This window comes from Denticeps clupeoides, chromosome 5, assembly GCF_900700375.1.
Source record: "Denticeps clupeoides chromosome 5, fDenClu1.1, whole genome shotgun sequence".
NCBI lineage: Eukaryota > Metazoa > Chordata > Actinopteri > Clupeiformes > Denticipitidae > Denticeps > Denticeps clupeoides.
Window position 1 is genome coordinate 20,591,775 of NC_041711.1, and position 20,968 is coordinate 20,612,742.

Here is a 20,968-nt window from a genome sequence, read left to right on the forward strand (position 1 = left end):
ATAAATGTGAATCTTTGGTAAATATTAACCATTTTTGTGGACTCAGTATAGGCAATGTCAAATTTGCACTGACTTTCTGTAAATGGAATGTGTTTCACACATGCACGTGTTTCACTGTATATCCATGCCCAGAATATCCATTCATAAGGGTCAAATTTACAGAGAATTTGGGTGTAACATAAGGTATAAATGTATTAACAGTTATTTTAACACTGCCACAGCACTGGCCAAATCAGACTGAAAAAATGTAGTATTGAACAAAGCTCAGAGGTCAGAGGATCAGATCAGTTTATTTATTAAAAAAGTCCCATCACAAAAAATGCTTATGTGGTGGAGTTTTGACGTGTTAGACATTGAACGACTTCAGAAAGTATACCCAGCTCACATAGTAGCCATTAGAACCTGAAAGGATTTAGAAATGTTCATGTACATTCAATGTTGCACTGTTTAATGACATTATTCTCCACTCTTTTGATAGCACACAGTGTATCTTCCATAATAATAATAGTGACACCAAACCACACAGCACAACACAACTTTTCCAGTAATGTTAATTTTTATACTCCCTCTGTAGTGCATGGAGCTAATTAATGAATGGACAAGAACATTGGGAGCACTATCTGAGAAACCATCCAACAGTGGATCCAATTTCTTAGAGATGCAAAAGAAAAGGAAAAGGTTCTGCACTAATATAGTGCATAAAATCTGGGCTTTGGCCAGTAGTTTTCAGTCTTGCAATTAGTGTCTGTGGATGGACATATCAGTCTTTTCAGAGATGGTGCGTTTTGTTCCTGCATGTCTTCATCACTGACCACAGAACGTTGGAATGGCAGCTGGAGACATTCTGACATCAGATCGCCCCCCCAAAACCAAGAATTCTGTTGGGGCTCTGTTAAGTTTGTGTAGATGTGAAATGGTGTCCTCAGCGGCACCGGCTCCATTGCAGACTGGTCACATGTCCACATCCCCATCGTATGCCAGTGACAGAGATTTCTGAGGAACTTCTATGCTGGCACTGTCTTTGGTTTTTTTACTGCACATAGACACACAATGACAGGACAATGTCAGAGGAAATCCTTCTGTGAACACTGGGAGTGTTGGGTCTCAATTTCAGATCTCTTCTACTTTCCTATTAAACACAGTCCTCAATGAGGAAGACATTATCATCATCACTATGCGCTCCATGTATTCAGAGATTTGAAGGATTTCTAATACGATATAGCTGTCAATTATCACACAAGTCAACACTAGACCACAAGATGGCACTAGAATTCTGTCTTCACCTGACAAGACAAGAACAAGACTGACAGTTACTACGTTTTATTGAATTCTTATTCACTGTGCTGGGTTAGCAATGGTGTAGATGTTAATGTTATATTTATCAGTAAGTTTTTATTTGAATTCATTCCAAATGTTTACAGAGAAAGGTTTTGGCCTTGCTACCATTATGAAAAATAGAAATTTTGTATGACAGCATGATCCTTAAAGAGATCTAGGTCACTCCTGGGACTCAAAATACCAACACAGCATGCTGTATTGTAGTGGTTCCTTTTTTTACCTTGAAGCTCCCCTTACCTGTGTCTAAGACCAGCCAGGCCCCCAACTACACCTCCTACCCGCATACTCACATTTAAAGAATAAAGTCATTAATGACAAACTTTGATTTGTAACACATAAACAGCAGTTGAAGGTTTTTGTTCCTGTTCTCTTTGTTTTATACTGTAGGCTATATAGACAATTTTATTTAGAAATTAATTACAACCTCACTGGTTAGGGTTGGGAATCACTGCAGTTATTGGATATACGAATAAAAGCATGCATACCATAATAGAAAAGACATGGCAGTGATGAGCAGAATGAGGATGAAGGCAGCAGCCATGAGTCCATACATCCAAGGCCTGACCCGTCCGTCTGTCAACAGAGACCTGCTATAATTGTGCTGGTGGCAGGATATTTATATTGAATAATTAAATCTATTTGCATTTCATTCCCCTGATGTAAGGGTATATTTGTTGGTACCTGGTCCCACTGGCTGCAGGACCCAGTCTCTGAGCATGCGCTGGTTCCTCAGTTGCCCTGAACTGGTTTTGACATCTGCCCTTTTATGGTCTGACCCTGGGCTTCTGGTACAGTAGTCAAGGAAGCCATGAGAGGTCATGACCTCTGTGAAGCCCTTGTCACATCCGCATACACCACTCTGAGTGACAGATGAAGAAATACAGACAGGAAAAGGGCACAAGAAGGATAAATAAAGGGCAGCTTTTGAAGGTACTGTAAGAATTGCTTCTGCCAGTATTACCTGCGTGCAGAAGGAAAACGGTTTGGTGCAGGCGGGGTGGCATTGTCTCACTGTAGAAGGTCGGTTGTGAGGAGAGCAGCCTCCTGCTGAAAAAGGGCTACCTACTCAGTCATTCGACAAAATAGATTAGTATTAAAGAACACGATGTGCTCATTTAATTTGACTGTTCAACACTCCTTGATAACAACTTCATTAGATGACAGAAATGAAAGCATGCCGTCTAAAACTGCAGGCTGCATCTGAGCGGCTTTGTGTTCATATCAGTGCTCACAGACACATACTTTGTATTCACCAGCATTGTCATTTTATTCAAATAAACCTGAAGCCCAAATTTGGAAAATGTGCTGCTCACCTGTGACATTGACCCCATCTGACCTTTGGCACCATACATTCCTCTCATTGTTCCTCCATCCACTTGTCTTCCAATTGTAGCTATGGCACACCCCTCCTGCAGCATATGGACGTTTCAGATTTTTGATCAGATTTCCCCAAAGGAATATTTATGGTTCATGTTTATAAAATGTTCCCTGCCATTCATGATTTTAGCAATAAAACTCAGAAAAAAACAGCTGCTTTGAGCTCCACATTCCCTGTGTGGTTATTCCATCTGCAGTTGGTGTCTTGTACCTTTGCAGGGCCGGGTCTCATACACGGGGCTTGGGCAAGCACTCTGGCTCTCAGGCACCTGGGGGACCACAGCCCTGGAGCGTGCCTGATGGCCCTGTGCACCAAAGCCACGCCCATCCAGACACATCAGCTGACATGAGCTCCATGGTGACCACTCAGTGAGATGACAGTCGCCTTTGGTGAAAGAAGGGAGAAAAAAGAAGAGTGAGAAATGAATGTGCGAACTGGAAGAACACAGGCGGAAGCTGTGCCAGTGAATGAAAAGCTGTGGGACAATGGAAATAATCGTATCAACATTCCAGCATCATCCTCATTAGCATTAAAGCAAGTTAGTAGTGAACTTTTTTATGTTGTGGTCTGAGGTCAGAGAAATTGTCTTGCTAATTGGGTAAATTTAAGGCCTGGGACATTTAAGAGATGGACAGCAAAGAAAACTATTTACTAACCCTAACCCAAAAAAATTGGGAACATGGCTCTGAACCATAAATGGAAGGGAATAAAGATATTTAGACAAGTATTTAAAAATGACATAAAAAGAATATTAGATGTGTTAAAAGAAATTATGTGGACAGTTGTGCAGTCAAGTCCAAAGTCTTTTTCCAGTGTTGCAGCTCCATAATGGCTCTAAAAGCTAAAGTTACTAAACTGCAGAACCGTGAGGGTCTGATAATAACAACGACCATGACGTGTTCAACTAATTTAATTATTACGGTGCAAGGTACTTACTCAAGAAGACATGAGCAATGCACCTCCTGCTATTTCATCTGTACAAGTCACATTGCTGCTGTTTATTCCACAATTCAGTTTGACTCATTTTTATTCAGGCTGCAGTGTGTTGCGGTATGTTACTGCGTGAGTGTGATATTTATTCATCTTTTGCTTGTTTCTGTTGCTGTAATCTGGTACCTGGACAGGGTACAGAACAGGGTATCTGAAGCTCCATCTCTCTTTCTCGCCTCTCCTCCTTCTCACACTTGTCTTCCTCCACTGCTGCAGAATTAGATAGGGCCTGCAGCGCCCCCCAGTGGACAACACAGGTCAGGTTCCTCTGTTTCATTCCGTCCCCACAGTCTGCCCCCTGTAGACAAAATGAGGCAAGTAAATGAATTAATGCATGGACGACTATTTTAGGGATTTTTGGACATGATTTCATTCAGAACACATTTAATATTTTAATATATTTGTGAGATGTGTGCAATTTTAATGCTCAAACTTTGTGACTGATTATTACACTGAATGATAATTTTCCTTTATAACAATAAAATCTCATACCTCTATTTGACAAGGAGACCAGTCTCCAAGCAACCAGTAGTAGCAAGGCATGATGGGACAGGGCTTGGTCTGGGAGAGCTGTAAGGGGCAGGGCTGCCCTCCCTCTCCAGGTTCCTGCACAACTACCCTGGAGCGGAGCATCTGACCTACAAAAGTACAGACTTATAATTTATACGTCCTTATTGTTGTATACATACAGCAATCATGCCAATTAATATAACGTACATACCGAGCACACATTCCCACACCCCCTAATAAACAACCTGATGAGCCATTTTCAATATAAACGCAAAAACACTGTTTACAGTCAGAGACTTAATAAGGCCCTTTAGCTTCGACTCTGGAGGATCCTCAGTTGTGTTGATGAGAGCGCACCATACCAAGATAAATTAAAGAGATTAGTGTTTTTAATTAAGCTACTAACGAGGCACTCTCCCCGAGGGGTGCCGTCATGGGACATCAAACGTATGTAGACCGAAGACAGTAGCTGAGGGAGAGACTGCATGATGGGATGAACCCTTTATTGGGAGAGGGGTTCCTACTCTGGTTTCCGCAGGTGTGTGAGCATTCAGACCACGGTGACCACACTGAAAGCAGGCAGTTCACTGGACAGCTGACTTCACAGGCGGCTTGTAATTCTCCTCCCAGACTCCTCTAAAAAAAAAAAAAAAAAAAAGAAGGTGAGCTCCATGTAGAATCTACATTAATAATGTGCACTTCCTATAAGAAAGATAAGGTGTCTATGGTGCTCAGTTACATTCTGAGGCCATTTTTGCAAGGGCAATGCTGATCTGTAAAGAATGTGTGCATTTATGTTTGATTTAAAATTTTACTTCTCTTGACCAGTAATGGATGAAAGCTAAAGAACATTGGAACAAATCATTTATATCTATGCAAGTAGTGCATATTTAAAAAGACCTAATAAACAAGAGACTTCACCTCTCTGCAAAAGGCCAAATCCACTGCCTTGCCATCACTGCGGATACAGATCTGGAGGCGTGTCCTATAGCCCCGCCCACACACAGCATTATCATTGAGCCTGCAAGAGCTCCACTCTGCACAGCAAACAAGCACAATAGTTTGAGAACTCTGAGAACGAACAGGACTGTGTGAAAGCAAAGGTATGCCTGGTGGACTTGCTATGTGATTGTGTAGGTGTCATGAATACCAGAGTTGCTGTAAGAGTAGGTGAAGCAGGTTGAGTTCAGGACGCAGGGTGCGGTTTGGTTCAGCTCAGAGCACATGTGCCCCTGCTGGGGTCTTCTGAGCACATTTCTCACCCTCCACCTATATGCATTGTCGTCACATGACTGGAAAGACATTTAGATTTAGACGCCGTCTTCTAACACTGAAAACATATCGCATTTATTTTGTGAATGAGCCCTAGTTGCCCTGTTTTTATCTTCCAGGTGGACTCCATGCAAATGCATATGTTTGTGAGAGCATGTAAATGAGATCCAAGTTACTTGAATTACAATAATGTCACATTTCGTGCTCTAGCGTTTAGTATCTTTTTTTACTTCATGCTGCAAGAGTGTTTCCTTTGACTTGCCTCTTGCTATATCACTTTAGTAATACCCTTTTAAAGCAGTGAAGATGAAATAAAATGATGCATTTTTCAGTCTCTATGAGTCCAGTCAATTGCACTAAAACATTAGAGAAAAAATCCCTGTGTTTTTTTGTGCAAACCAAAAAGGAAGGACAAAAATTATATTATTGTGATATTAAGGATACATATATGACATTATCGTGATGTTATAGGAAGGACATTTAATTTGCATTAGCAACAATAGAAATTTATAGTCATGTAACATAAATTCAGCCACAGTAGTCATTTGTTTTTCTGATTACCATTGGACAGGCACTCCACTGGCCCCATTGTGATGTCACGCAGTGGGCGGGACAAGGCAGTAGGCAGGACTGAGTTGTGACTGGAGACTCCATCTGACCACACAGAGACTTGTTCACAGCCTCCTGCTCTCTGCCTCTCTTGACACATCTGCAAGGCAAATAGACTCCATTCACACCTCCAGGTTTGAGATAATTCATCTGTCCCAGTGAATTAATTTGGCAACACTGATGAGAAGGAAGCCTTGTGTGATTCTTGTTAATCAAAGGTCAAAGAGTTAGTTTTCTTATATAAAAAGTATTCAAACAAGGACTTTTCATTTCATATTTTACAGAGATGAAAAAGTCTTCTAATTAAAACCAACTTTTATTGGCTTTCCATTGAGAACTGTGCAGCCCTTGCATTTATATTTACATTTATGCCATTTATCAGACTCCCTTATCCAGAGCGACCTACAATCAGTAGTTCAACTCAGGGTTATGAGTCTTGCTCAGGGACACGATGGTAGTAAGTGGTGTTTGAACTTGTGACCTTGTGGTCTTCTGGTAAATAGGCAAGCGTGTTATATATACCCAATTGCGTAATCAATAAAATTATTTAAATGTCCCAAAAATATGGGTTCTGATAAAACATTTGTACAAGTCACAGATAATTTGTTCATGAATAAATATCACACAATTCACAAATATATTTCTTGATTCAGCAATGAATTTAAAAAAGATTAACAATTATAATTTATAATTTACTAATAAATGTAACACCATTCACAAATGCAGTTCTCGACTCAAAAAACTATATTATACCCTATGCCCTTAACTATGGAAATAGTTTAGTTACGTGATTGGTAAAATTTTTACATGATGCACAAATGTCAGTGCAGTTACATTTATTCACAAACCATTAAACCTCCATTTACAATCCACTGTATATTAAATGGTCTGGTGTTGGACACTCGGACAGCTGCACTTGAACTTCCCTTTCCATTGGGTTGTAAGGATTTTGCTGTTAACCTGTTCAGAGAATTTCAGATCATATTCTTGTATCCAGGCTGTCTGTGTTGACATGTGATCGACAGACACCATGTGGGAAACGTTCATCTAAATTAAGCAGAAACACAGTTTCTACCACAACAAAACACTGCAGGATTTGTGTCATATTTATGACTTTTGTCCCGATTCATTTTATGCAACTTTTATGCAGCAATTCCTTCTAAGAGGCCATGACAATGCGTGAAAGTAGCGCAATCACATCAACTGAAGAAATAAACTCTGGAGAAATTTGATTGGCTAACTTTTGAAACAAAAAACACCAAAAATCAAACGAGCACCGTCAGGCAAGTTTCAAAAATCCACAAATAAATGAATAAGGGTATTCACAAATATATATGGTGATTTGTAAATAAATATAACTTCACTGACATTTAGGAATCAAGGAAAATTTACCAATCACGTAACTCCATAGTTGAGGGCATAGGGAGTAATGTTGTTTGCTGTGAATTTTTTTTTATTCACCTCTTGCTGCGTGCCTGGACCCCCTCACCACAGGCTGGTTCCTGCTCCACCACATCGAGTGGCTGGACTGGGCTGATGGTGCACTCAGACCAGGGCTCAGGCAGCCAGAAATACTGATCGCACTCGCTGTAACACGGTGATACCTCTGACACCTGCAGATACACAGCCCAGTCGTTTTTCCAAAATATCCCCCAATCCCTCGCGCACATTAATATTACACACATTACACAAACTATCATTTACCCCTTTTCCTCATAAAACATCCATTAACACACCCCAAAGTCAGCACACACTCCGCCTCTGGCTCTCATTAACACACTATAGTCAATTACATCTCACGCAAGCATTAATCTCAGATGCACCCCGACGACTGCTTACTGACCTGAGCCTTTGTCGACGGTCGTGTTAGCAGCGTGCGACCAGCAGCAGAGGCAGCAGCAGCAGCAGCACAGATGAAGGGGAAATGTTTCCGTTAGTTCCTGCTCAGACCCATTTCAAAGCTACACCTGGAGTCTATGGAAATTCATCAATAATAAACAAGCTGCCTCCGCCTAACTGACCCCAGGTCAGTAAGCAAAAGTGTTTATTTACAGGAGTGAAATAGAGCAGAGGAGGTCCCCCATGCTGTTTGTCAGGGAGGCATTTTTTGTCCTTTAATGATTCATGGTATTTGAGAGAGGAATCCTTTAAGGCTCTGAAACCACTTCTGAAACGCTGCCATTTGAAGAATAGCTTGGAAAAGGAAAGAGGAAAATGGAGTGAAAGAGTGAAGTATAACAGAGGGGTGGTGTGAAACATCTGCGCCATGGTGCTTTAAAAGCCCTTGGACTGCAAGAGGCCCAGGACAGCTGGAAAACACACACAACCTCTCTGAGGCTTTCAATTATGTAGTAGATGCTGATACACACATACACACACACACTTCCAAACCCCCTTTGTGTCTGAGTGTATATGTTGGTTTTCTCAAGTGCAGCAGGATGCAGGGTCAGTATCATCACTTTACCTGTACCCTCTGACAGCAATAATGGCTAAAACATTTATAACACACAGTGTCTGGGCAGTTGGGGTCAAACTGTACCAACACTCACTGCCAACTCCAGCTTGGAAAGTTGGGAGCACAATGTTGCTTTATTCTCAAACACACACACACACACACACACACACAAAACAAATCAAAACACAGGCAAAAAAAAAACATGGCACAGGAATTATTATGATTACACGGCATTATAATGCTGGCAATAATTTTCCATGTGAAAATGCATATTGGACTTTTCCATGTAATTTCTACATTTTACAGTTATGTATGACCTTTAGTAAATCTAATAAAAAAGATCAGAGACCTCACCTGATTCTTCAGGTCCAATTTAGGGCATGGCCGTCCCCCGTTGAAGGCTTTCTCCTTCAGCCACTGTGACCTGAGCCTCACTCCCCAGCCACAAGAAGAACTGCAGGTGGACCAGGCAGACCAGTCGCTCAGCCTGCAGTCCAGAGGGCAGGGCACATAACAGTCCTCTTCCTCCAAACCTGCAAAATGAAATGACAACCTTTATATCAGCATACACCCAACGGCAATTTATGGAATAACTACATGTAAATGAGGGTTAAGAGGAGATATTTTTTGCAATACTTCTTTCCCAGCCAAATCACTACTGTAACTTCTGCATTATGCATTTGATTAATTTTGATGTAGTGAGGGTTTAAAAGGAGTGGTCTCATTTTTATACATGCCTGTGTTATTGCAGAGCACCGGATTAACCAATCTTCCTTGGTAATCCAGACAGGCCAAAGCTCTGTAATGAAGGCCCTGTCCACATTCTCTGACTCCCCCACGGGCCCTCCACCTCGACGTCTCCTCCAGACTTTGCAGGTAGGCTCCCAGGCCGGCCTGCTGACTTGATTGACCCCTGAGCTCTGGGAATACGCAGGGCGACCAGGGACCCTGGGCCTGAGACTGAAACTCAGAGCAGGGGCATGGCTCCCTCTCCAGCAGCGGGTACAGCGCTCCCTGCTGACATTTCAGTCTCTTCTTACTGCGCCCTGATGGACAAAATAATATACGAGGAATGTGATGAAGAGTAATTATAACCCATCGTAGTTCGCATTTATTTACGGTACCTGTCAGAGACCGCGTGCGGATGCGCCAGCTGCCACAAGCCTGGCACGCAGAGAAACGGCTCCAACTGCTTAATGTGCAGACGTCCCTGCATGTCACATGACATGGCCTCACCCGTGCGGGCATGGGCCCTGCCCATTCCAGGCAGTTGCCAATGTTTGCCGGGACATCGTCTGTCCCCACACATGTCACTTCTGGCATGATAAACAAGTGTAAGGGGACAACAGAAAAAAGCAGACAAATAACAAACAGGACATTATAACTTGTCTTGTTATGTTTAGCTCAAATGTTGACTTAACCCAAAGGATTACATCAAAGATTGTATTGGGTCTCAGAAACATCTTCAGTGCATGCAGCTGCTGTATTTTGGCACTTGGTGCCAAGGATTACAAAGTTATGAATATTGATGAGAATCCATGCAGCTGTTCCTTGAGAGACCCCGTGGAGCTGCCTCAGCCGTTCCCTTCCATAAACATCATTTAGCGCTCGGTCTCAGTGGTGAGCCCACAGCACTTTTTCATTGCCCGTGGTTTAATGTATGGGTACAGTTCAAGCTCTTTACTGATTTGCCCCTTAGGGGAGCCATTCATTTCCATTGCCTAACCTCTTGTCTCCAGACCATGTCCACAGGACTCCGTGGACCCACCAACAGCCTGTCTCACTGATCCAGGAACCAGGATGCACTTCTGCCAGCGGTGGGTCTGCCACCTGCCAACCAAACGATAGAGAGAACACACACACAGATGCTCCTGTAATGTGTCACATGGAAATATGTATTAATATGTAATTATTTCAATATTTTCTCCAAACATTTCACATTAAAACCAAATTACTTGTTTACAGACATTTATAACTTTGTCTGCAAAAATTTTAATAAGCTGTAATTCCAAAATAGTTCCCAAAATGTCGAAACTGACAAACAAGATATGAAGGGAAAAATAAATCATAAACCAGTGAAAATTGTCTCACAAACATTTCTACTTTTTCTTGTGTGTACCTGTATGTAGGACAAATTGGAGCTGCGTCACACTCTCTCTCTTCATATAGCGTGTCTGGACAGTCTCTGCCCCCATTGGCTGCTGTCTGGATGATGATCCTATGCCGTGATTGACTACTTGCTGTGACATTAACTTTTAAGACACGTGTTCACAAAAAGACTTATCAGCATGCTTCCGGAAGGGAATCTGTACGTATGTATAAAGGAGCAGGACGGAGAGCAATTACCTGTTCTACATTTGGAGGAACAAAGACTCCATTCAGTGAAAGGAGTGAAAATGCAGTCAGTTTGACAGGGGACAAGACAAGACTGGACAGACTCAGGACGAAAGGCATCTGGACACCTAGAGAAGACAAGAGAAAAACTCGTAATGGGGGAGATAAATCCCATCTTTTCTCAGTCTTTGCGCCTCTTCTTTTTCACTGTTCTGACCTTTTTGGAGAGACTGGTCCATTGTTGACCTTCACACAAGTCACCCGACGCAGTTGCGTCCCAAAGCCGCAGGTGGAGTGTGAGTCTCCATTGGTGATGTTAGTGATGGAAAGCAGGGGGTCTGGAGTGCAAGGTCCCCATGGCGAGACATGCCAGTAGAAGACTACGCATGCAGAGGTTTTGCAGGGTCTTGACTGCACCATGTCAGGGGTGGGAGGACACATTTTTCCCCCTGAAAGCAAAACACATACTGTCATATTGACTCACACATCGTAGAGAAACATTCTATCAGTCTGAAGCTTTGATTTAAAAATAATTGATGATGCCATTGGTGAATGGACGTTGGTTTTGTGTGTCATCATAAAAATATATGTCATTGTGTATTTCCCTTTCTGCCAGTCTATGATAGCTGAAACATTCAATTCAAGTAAAATTAGTCTCCTAGAGACCACAGACACCAATTATCATCTTCAGAACAGAGGTTTGCTTTCTCCCTGAACCGTCCCACTCCATCAAAACAAAGAAAGGCTTCAAACAACTTGAATACCCCAATCAGCTTCCTCATAAAGACAATTAAGGCTTCTGGAACACTTGGTATGAGTCACCTAATAGGATGAACGTGGGGGGGGAAACAGCCATTATTACCGAGGCTGAATTTACACTACTGTTTAACAGTAGGCTCTTACCAAACACGACCCTTTGGATGGGGTGAAGAGGCTCATTGTAAAAACCTTACCCATTCCTGGCAGTGCGAGGACCAAGCGGGTGCGGCTCTGCCTGCCCTCTGAGTGCTTGCTGGAGCACAAGTCAGGGCAGTCTGTCCAAGGTGACCAATCACTAAGCACACAGTCCCCAGGACAGGGCACAACACAGGGCAACGCCTGGGCAGGATGGTCCCTTGTGCACCACTCAGTCGGAACTTCTTCACCTGCAGGTGACAATAGAAAAAAAAAGATAGGGAATTTAGAATGTAATTAGTCATTGTGTTTGTACATGTCCTAGCCGCAGTCTTTACAATTCAAATGCAATTCTACAATGACCTGAACGCCTACTAATTACATGCTAGTACATTTCTTTTTCCTGGGTTTACTTCACCTCATTAACTGTCTCTGTGGATTATTTAATACGAATCTGATCAGTGCTAATCAGAGACGCTTTTCATTTCTGACTGTGATTAGGAGAGGAATGTACCAGCCAGCCAGACCTCCTGTTCATTTTGGTATGGTATCTGTCTATCAGAATAATAAATATTTTTAAATAGACGTTTTCATGAAATATGGATCTTTTTGTGCAATAACCTTATTCACTTTCACTCAACAAATGCAAATGACGTGATTCCGCCTGATGACAGTGGGGATTTTAAACTGTTTTGAATATGGAAATTAAACAAATCCTACCATTAATTTCCACATTCTTAGCACATTACTGTTCTTTAGAAGAGATAACAGATATTTCAGATATTTAAAAGGCTGTCCCTCTTTGCAAAGCATTGAATGCAAGTACATACATTACATTTACATTACATTTATGGCATTTATCAGATGCCAGAGTGACAGGGACAGTCCCCCTTGGAGACACTCAGGGTTAAGTGTCTTGCTCAGAGACACAATGTTAGTAGGTGGGGTTTGAACGTGTCTTCTGGTGTGTTGCCCACTAGGCTACCACCCTCAACTACAACCCACATAAGTTCCTTATGCTCCAGGAGGTGGCGAGAACAGAGAGAATCTAATTCACACTACTCAGCTAGTGCAGTGTTGGAAAAGGTGTAGAAATATAGACACGAGTGAGAGTCAAGTAATCTTTAGTGTCACTGAGCAGTAAATGAGAGAAACTGAGCTCACTCTTTTTTTTCTCATTCTCACGTTGATTAAAAAACTTTTATAAACCGAAGGTCCTGTGCTGTTTTGCTAGGAGAAAATATCTAGGAAGTTTCCATGGAAATGGATCGAACACGACCCTACAAGGGGGACGTGTCCGGGAACCCTTGAGATAGAACTCTCCACTTCACAAAGGAAACAAGAAAAATAAAGCTAAGAGGATTAGCCACAAGCATGCAAACAGACTGCTCATGTCTGGGATTGTACAATCAGTCATTAAAATGACAACATCTCCGTAACTGATTTCAAACCTCTCCAAGCATCCCTCTGAATAAGCAGTTTTATGACCTCAGAAATTACTTCAAGGTCTAATTTAGTTAGAAATGCTAATTTATCTTCCCTCAAGTGGAGCCAAAGTCTCCCTCATAACTCAGTAGAATTGGAATCTGAATCTGCCTTTGTGGTGTAAAAAATGAGCCATGATGTTGGATTTGTTTTGAATGATGTCCACTGGGAAAGATATGGATGACTGTAGTGATTATTTGTAGCAAAATCAAATACATTTGTGGCTTGGTGACTGTAATGCCCACCATTAACTTGTATGATGACACAACAATATGTGAGGTTTATATTTGTAGTTTATTTGAAATTTATAGATGTTTATAATATATGGATTCAAGATGAAGTTTGGAGCATTTTATTAAAACTGATATTTTCATGGATGACATTGTATGGCCTCCAGTACCTTCCAATTTCCAGTACCATTTTAATTCCCACTCACATTTAAAGCCATTTGCTTATTGCTATTATGCTGTAACAGTGTCATGTGCAATGGTAAGCAAATTGGTCTGGCTGTTAAACCAAGCTTCTACAAATATCGGACATTCATACCAGTTGATGCCCTTGCCCTGTTCCTCTCAGGATGTCTTAAAAAAAGTGAAAGTGAAGTGATTGTCACATGTGATACACAGCAGCACAGCACACGTTGCACACATTGAAATTTGTCCTCTGCATTTATCCCATCACCCTGAGTGAGCAGTGGGCAGCCATGACAGGCGCCCGGGGAGCAGTGTGTGGGGACGGTGCTTTGCTCAGTGGCACCTCAGTGGCACCTTGGCGGAACGGGATTCGAACCGGCAACCTTCTGATTACAGGGCTGCTTCCTTAACTGCTTGGCCACCACTGCCCCATGTCCATGTTAAGCCATTTAACATAGTCCACACATGGTTGTTATTGCACCGAACCCAAATCAGCCTTTAATTAGTGATAAATTACACTTTGAATGCTTGAAAGGCTTGTTATATAGTTACCTAGTTACCTTGTTGCCTGGTTACTATGCTACTATGCTAGGTTTAGGAAGCTTCCAAATTAAGAAAATAAAATGATCATTAGTTGTCTTGCTGGTGACACAGTCTCCTATATTCACTGTTTAAAGGCATTACAAAAATGTTCAGGGTGCCATGTCTGGCTTTGCTGCTTGTCCCCATAGATTACTTTGTATTAAGTCTACCATATTCCAAACAGATCAATAAATATGTGTATGATAAATGCATATTATACTGTACAACAACAACATCAACAACATAATAATAAGAACAACAATAACAACAACAACAACAACAATAATATTATTATATTGTCCATGGATGCAAGATAGAGTTTCCCACATTCACAAAAAACCTCACCGGAATGATAAAACAATCTCTGTGTTTGTACCTCAAAGAAATGTCTGTTACAGTGTTATCTGTCATTCAGAAATTCAGGCAGCTCTGTAACAGGTAGACAGCCTCCACAGGGAACATTGGGAAAGTGTCATGGCTCATATCTCTGCTGGACTGTCGCTTGTTAAAATCTCAGGGCTTTCATTCAGGAAGCGCAGAAGTCAGACTCACACACACATGTTCAGGAGGATTAGACCCTCTTTTTACAGCATGTCTCTGACAGTTAGTAGAAAAGTCTGAAAGGACTATCGGCCAATCAACTGGGGGAAAAAAAATTTTTTTTGAAGTCCAGTGGATGTCTACAGAAGTTCTTTCTCTTTTAAAGAAAACTTCAAAAGAATGGAATGTTTACATGAGATTAAAATTTCCTACCTTTCATGAGCAGAAACAGTAAATAGGTTTACTATTAGTAAATAGGTAGAACAGAAAAACTGAATAGTAAAACACATTAAAGGACCACAGGACAATAAAAAGACAAAAATGTACTAAACAGATGAAACAATGAAGTTAACAAGTCAAATCCTGACTCTTGATGACATTTGGGGCTATCTAAGCTATGACACCAGTTCCTTCTGCAATCATGTTCTGCAATGAAAGGAAAGTAAGTAGAAAGACAGACTATCTCAGCTATACCCTTTCTCTCTGTGCATCTCGTATATATATACACACACACACACACACACATATATATAATTAACACACACACACACACACACACACACACACACACACACACACACACACACACATATATATATATATATATATATATATATATATATATATATATATATATATATATATATATATATATATATATATATATATATATATATATATATTAACAATGTATTCTGTCTCAATATTCTTCCAGGTATTGATGATATAGCAGGTTATTGTGGCAGTAATGAGTGTCATTAACACACCAGAGTGGCTATGATGTCCCCTATTACCATGTGGACCGTTCAGCCCTGACTAATGTCCTGCATTCATTAGTGTGGAGAGCTGGTGCAAAGGTGACGTCGACCTCTGCCTCCCTACAGATGGTGGTATAGGGACCAGTTTGTGCTGCGTATATGTATATGCTGCATTGTTCAATATATTTTCCTTTTTTTAAATGCTTGGTCTAATGCAGAGGGCATGTGTGTGTGTGTGTGTGTGTGCATATATATATATAATTCATGTATATGTCATTTATTTCCTAATAATAAAATCTTCAAGTAGTGAAACAATTTGCCAGTGTAGCACAGTTTGTAGCCAGTGTAGCCTGAAATGTACTTCACAATATATTTTGAGGCACAGATGGTAATGGTATAAAAAAAATCAGCACTATCTGTGCCATTACCATATAGAGAACAAAGTGTCAGTAAATAATGGGTTTGAATATTTGATATAAATGTTGCACAAATCATGAACATACATGCTCAGGATTGTCAATCAGGTGTTTCCAACTATACTCTTCAAGTCCATCTGCACAGTTTTTGGTTTACTGTCATGTCTGTGCCAGCTCCACACCCTACAAGTATTAGGGTCACTGTCTGTGTGTCATGTCTTGCGTGGCCGCCAACTTCCTGTGTGATCCGGAGTTCTACAGAGCTGTACGAATCCTGAGGTGTTCCCTGTGTCCCATGTTTCCGCATACCGTGTCTGTGTGTGTCTCAAGTGTGTGTGTGTGTGTGTGTCTGCTGGGCCATTTGTTCGCTAAACTCTTGATCAACTCTTCCAATGCATAGGATTTGTGGAGGTTGACAAGTGGGCAGTGGTATATTACAGCTCTGCATGAAACACTTAAAAGCACCGGAGGTGCTCCAGTGTTTGACGTGGTGGCTTGTTCATTACCTTTCATCCTTTGTTACCCCAAAAATTAGTCATCATCTTCCTCCGCTTATCCGGACCAGGGTCGCTGGGTGGCATCCCACATAGGGAAACCCAGACAGCCCTCTCCCCAGCCTCCTCCTCCAGCTACTCCAGCAGGAACCCCAAGGCATTCCCAGACCAGACTGGAGATATAAGTGTGTCCTGGGTCGACCCGGGGGCCTCCTTCCAGCAGGACATGCCTGAAACACCTCTCATTGTGGCAGTAATGGCATCCAGGAGGCATCCTGACCAGACGCCCGAACCACCTCAGCTGGCTCCTCTCAATGTGGAGGTTCTACTGAGTCCCTCCCAAACATCCGAGCTCCTCACCCTATCTCTAAGGCTGCGCCTGGCCACCCTACTGAGGAAACTCATTTCAGCTGCTCTTATCCGCTATCTCGTTCTTTTGGTCATTACCCAAAGCACATGACCATAAGTGAGGATTGGTGACGTAGATCGACTGATAAATTGACAGCCTTGCTTTCTGGCAGGACCTCTCTCCCGTCCTGGAGTTGGCAAGTCACCCTTTTCTGGTCGAGAACCATAGATTTGGAGGTGCTGATCCTCATCCCAGCCGCTTCACACTTGGCTGCGAACCTACCCAGTAAGCTGAAGGTCAGAGCCTGACGAAGCTAGGAGGACTAAATCATCTGCAAAAAGCAGAGAAGAGATTCTCCTGCCACCAAACTCAACACCCTCCACACCACAACTGTGCCTAGAAATTCTGTCCATATAGGTTATGAACAGAACCGGTGACAAAGGGCAGCACTGACGGAGTCCAAACCTCACCGGGAAAAGGTCCGACTTACTGCCGGCTATGCGGACCAAACTCACGCTCCTCTGGTACAGGGACTGAATGGCCCTTAACAAAAGGCCATCCACCCCATACTCCTGGAGCACCCCACATAGCGTACACATGGGGACATGGTCATAAGCGTTCTCTAAATCCACAAAACACATGTGGACTGGTTGGACAAACTCCCATGCCCCCTCCATCACCCTAGCAAGGCTAGAGCTGGTCCACATTTCCACGGCAAGGACGAAAACAACAACAACAACAACATTTATTTCTTATATAGCCCAAAATCACATACAGTATGTCTCAATGGGCTTTGACAGGCCCTACAGTTGACACCCCCCACACTTGACCCTTCTGCACACAAAAACTCTAGGAGAGAGAAAAAAAAGAAAGGAAGAAACCTTGGGAAGGAGTGATACAGAGAGGGACCGCCTTCCAGGGTAGAGTGAGCCTGCAAATGGTGTCAGTGCAGGGTTGGGGATGATATAATAAGAAGTCCTACAGTTGTAGGGTTGGAGGATGTCCAGGATGTAGTCAGTGTCATGGTCTAAATTACGTGTCCATAATGATGTTACTGGTCCATTTGAAGATCCCTATAGCTGTAGTTGTAACGGTGGTGGTGGCTGTGGTGACCCTCTGGTTTGTTTCATGGTATGTCCTTGTTAAGCAGTTGTCAGGAACCAGGATTTATTTGCTGGTCTCTTCACTGGGGTCTGCCAGTAGTCTGGGTGCTTGATTCCGTGTCTCGGAGAAAAACAAACAGAAGCAACGGCAGACGGTTGCACTGTACGACCGATACTGAAATATGTGGTTATAGTGGTATATTGGTGCTACAGTGGCCCAGTACCCTAACTAGGACAGCCTAACTGGTGAATTTAACTTTGTCTGTGTCTAACAGGGGGACTCTGTGATAAACTGGACTTTATAATTGACACTGCGTCAAAATGAAGTGAAATGAGGGTCTAGGACTTTAGCAAAAAGCCAGAGAAAACAGATTAGATTTAAACACTGAGACTGTGTCTGAGTCCCGCATTGCTCCTCCTCAATCTGAGATTCAACTGGACTCTCCTCTCCAGTACCTTGCAGAAGACCTTTCCAGGGAGCCTGAGGAGTATGATCCCCCTATAGTTGGAACACACCCTCTGGTCCCCCTTCTTAAAAACAGGGCCACCACCTCAGTCTGCCATGGGAACTCTGTCTTGGCTCTTCTCTGTCTTGGCCCCTCGGTGGTGGAATGAACTTCCCCTCGAGGTCAGAACAGCTCAGTCACTGAGCACCTTCAAACGACAGCTCAAGACCTTCCTCTTTAAAGAATATTTAGATTAAATTGTAACTTTCTTGTTGTCGAACTTGTGTACAGAATCTACAACAGAGTGAATAAATAGATGTATTCATAGTTGGGGTCCTAGTGAACCGGAATTGATCTCTTCATCGATGGTAACTTGAAAGCACGTTGTAAGTCGCTCTGGATAAGGGCATCTGCCAAATGCCGTAAATGTAAATGTAAACTTCTGCCCCTGAGATTGGATAGTCCATACCCAGGTATCCCAGCTCTGGTTCCACCTTGGAATGCACGTTGGTGGGATTGAGGAGCTCCTCAAAGTATTCCTTCCACCGCCCAACTATAGCCCCAGTCGATGTCAGCAGCTCCCCATCCCCACTGTAAACAGTGTGAGTGAGTTGCTGCCTTCTTCTCATGAGGCATCGGATGGTTTGCCAGAACCTCTTTGGAGCTGATCGGTAGTCTTTCTCCATGGCCTCACCGAACACCTGAAGGCTCCCCTAACCTCTTGTGTCCACAAGCTTGTACGGGGGTTACCACCATGACTTGCAACCACAGCTAGCAACAGCCGCCTCAACAATTGCAGAGCGGAACATGGTCCATTCAGACTCAATGTCCCCCACTGCTCTCGGGAAGCGGTCAAAGCTCTGAGGTGGTAACTGAAGACCATCTTGACAGGTTCTTCTGCCAGGTGTTCCCAGAAGACCCTCAATATACGTTTGGGTGTGCCAGGTCTACGTGGCATCTTCCCCTGCCACCTGATCCAACTAACCACCAGGTGGTGATCAGTTGACAGCTTTGCTCCTCTCTTCACCCGAGTGTTCAAAACATATGGTCGCAGGTCAGATGATACAACTATAAACCTGCGACCTAGGCTGCCCTGGTACCAAGTGTACCGATGGGCATCCTTATGTTTGAACATGGTGTTCGTCATGGCCAACTGTGGCTTGCAAGTACAATAATGAAACACCCCTCGAGTTCAGATCCGATCTTCAGATCCGGTGGGCCGTGCTGTCAAGTCCCCCAGCAGGACAATGGAGTCCCCAGCCAGAGCACTATCTAGCACTAGTCCAAGGGACTCCAAAAAGGGTGGGTACTCTGAGCTGTTATTTGGTGCATAAGCGCAAACAACAATCAGGGTCCATTCCCTGACCCGAAGGCACAGGGAAGCTACCCTCTCGTCCTCCGGGGGAAAACCCCAACAAACAGGCTGAGAGTCTTGGGGCTAACAAAAAGCCAACCCCAGCCCTCCGCCTCTCACTCGGAGCAACTCCAGCAAAGGAGAGAGTCCAACCTCTCTCAAGGACTTGACTTCCAGAGCCAATGCTCTGTGTCGAGGTGAGTCCAACTACATCTAGTCGGTATCGCTCAACCTCTTCCACAAGCTCAAGCTTCTTCCCCTCCTTCCATGAAAGTTCTTCTGATCCGTTCTTTGTCTCAACCTTTGCCTAAGACCAATTTGTCATGGGAGACCCCACCAAGTGCCCCAGACAAAATAGCTCCTAGGGTCATTAGGGCTCCTCCACCACGATAAGGTGATGGTTCAAGGAGGAGTCCTCCATATCTCCTTGTTGTCAATTGATTTTTAAGATAAATTCTTTCTTTCTTTATATTGGTCAAGATAAAAGTCATGTGGGACACAAGAAATTAACAACCAGCACATGACATCCTTACCTTAACTCATCATCAAATATGTGCTTCTGTAACAGAACTATAGTATGTGTAGATTTTTGTATTACAATAAATACCCAATGATGATTTAGGTGTTGTACAGTCTAGTACATTGATTCCAGTGAAAAATTCTTACCTGTTATATTAAGACATGTGGCAATTTGTTCTTGAAGTCCAGAGCCACAGACACCATCTTGAGGTATGCAGGGCCCCTGTGAGGTCACTTTCCACAGGAAGCAGACCGGGTCTTCACATGGCTCAGACTCCAGCAAATGAGGGCAGTTCTCTGTCAAACCTTCAATCTGTCCCACAACAGTGCGACTCCTCTGCCTGAATCCTGCAAATGACAGACAGGCTGCTGTACAGTTACTGCTGAAATGGCCTGATTTTCTCTCTTTTTTGACCTATGAATTTGCCTTTTTCTGTTTTGCTTATTTTTTATATAATGGACAAGTCTTTCTCTTATATTCTTTTTTGAAGAATACAATGTAAGAAACGGGTTTAATATTTTTGTGTAGCCAGTGAAACCAAAGTATGTCTGATGAATATGTTGATAAGTCACATCTTTTACCTTCATGACGGCTTTGTTCACTGTTTTCTTTATTATAAAATTTTAATAACAACATTTATTTCTTATATAGCCCATAATCACACATAGTATTGTCCCCATGGGTTTTGACCTAGAGTTGACTAAGTTATTAACAGTTGATTAACACAT

At 42.6% G+C, this 20,968-nt stretch overlaps 1 protein-coding gene across 4 annotated transcripts in view; it reads right to left on the reverse strand.

Moving 5' to 3' along the window:
• Window positions 1-284: 284 nt before the first annotated feature.
• thsd7bb (thrombospondin, type I, domain containing 7Bb) overlaps window positions 285-20,968 on the reverse strand; it is a 40,499-nt gene continuing 19,815 nt past the window's right edge. Inside the window, exons 7-29 of one of the 4 annotated variants that reach the window (XM_028981611.1) lie at window positions 20,387-20,587; window positions 11,840-12,031; window positions 11,104-11,335; window positions 10,899-11,014; window positions 10,672-10,804; window positions 10,279-10,382; window positions 9,677-9,868; window positions 9,290-9,598; window positions 8,907-9,085; window positions 7,941-7,946; window positions 7,559-7,710; window positions 6,050-6,197; window positions 5,367-5,508; window positions 5,138-5,253; window positions 4,741-4,852; window positions 4,199-4,344; window positions 3,833-4,004; window positions 2,927-3,100; window positions 2,652-2,747; window positions 2,300-2,382; window positions 2,020-2,197; window positions 1,824-1,911; window positions 285-1,033 (exon numbers count right to left, since the gene is read on the reverse strand). In XM_028981611.1, coding sequence (XP_028837444.1) covers window positions 952-1,033; window positions 1,824-1,911; window positions 2,020-2,197; window positions 2,300-2,382; window positions 2,652-2,747; window positions 2,927-3,100; window positions 3,833-4,004; window positions 4,199-4,344; window positions 4,741-4,852; window positions 5,138-5,253; window positions 5,367-5,508; window positions 6,050-6,197; window positions 7,559-7,710; window positions 7,941-7,946; window positions 8,907-9,085; window positions 9,290-9,598; window positions 9,677-9,868; window positions 10,279-10,382; window positions 10,672-10,804; window positions 10,899-11,014; window positions 11,104-11,335; window positions 11,840-12,031; window positions 20,387-20,587 — 3,353 coding nt within the window. In that variant the 3' untranslated portion in view covers window positions 285-951. Of the gene's footprint in view, window positions 1,034-1,823; window positions 1,912-2,019; window positions 2,198-2,299; window positions 2,386-2,651; window positions 2,748-2,926; window positions 3,101-3,832; window positions 4,005-4,198; window positions 4,345-4,740; window positions 4,853-5,137; window positions 5,254-5,366; window positions 5,509-6,049; window positions 6,198-7,558; window positions 7,711-7,940; window positions 7,947-8,906; window positions 9,086-9,289; window positions 9,599-9,676; window positions 9,869-10,278; window positions 10,383-10,671; window positions 10,805-10,898; window positions 11,015-11,103; window positions 11,336-11,839; window positions 12,032-20,386; window positions 20,588-20,968 lie in introns of all 4 variants that reach the window. The other 3 variants (XM_028981610.1, XM_028981613.1, XM_028981612.1) reach the window with 3 other exon arrangements.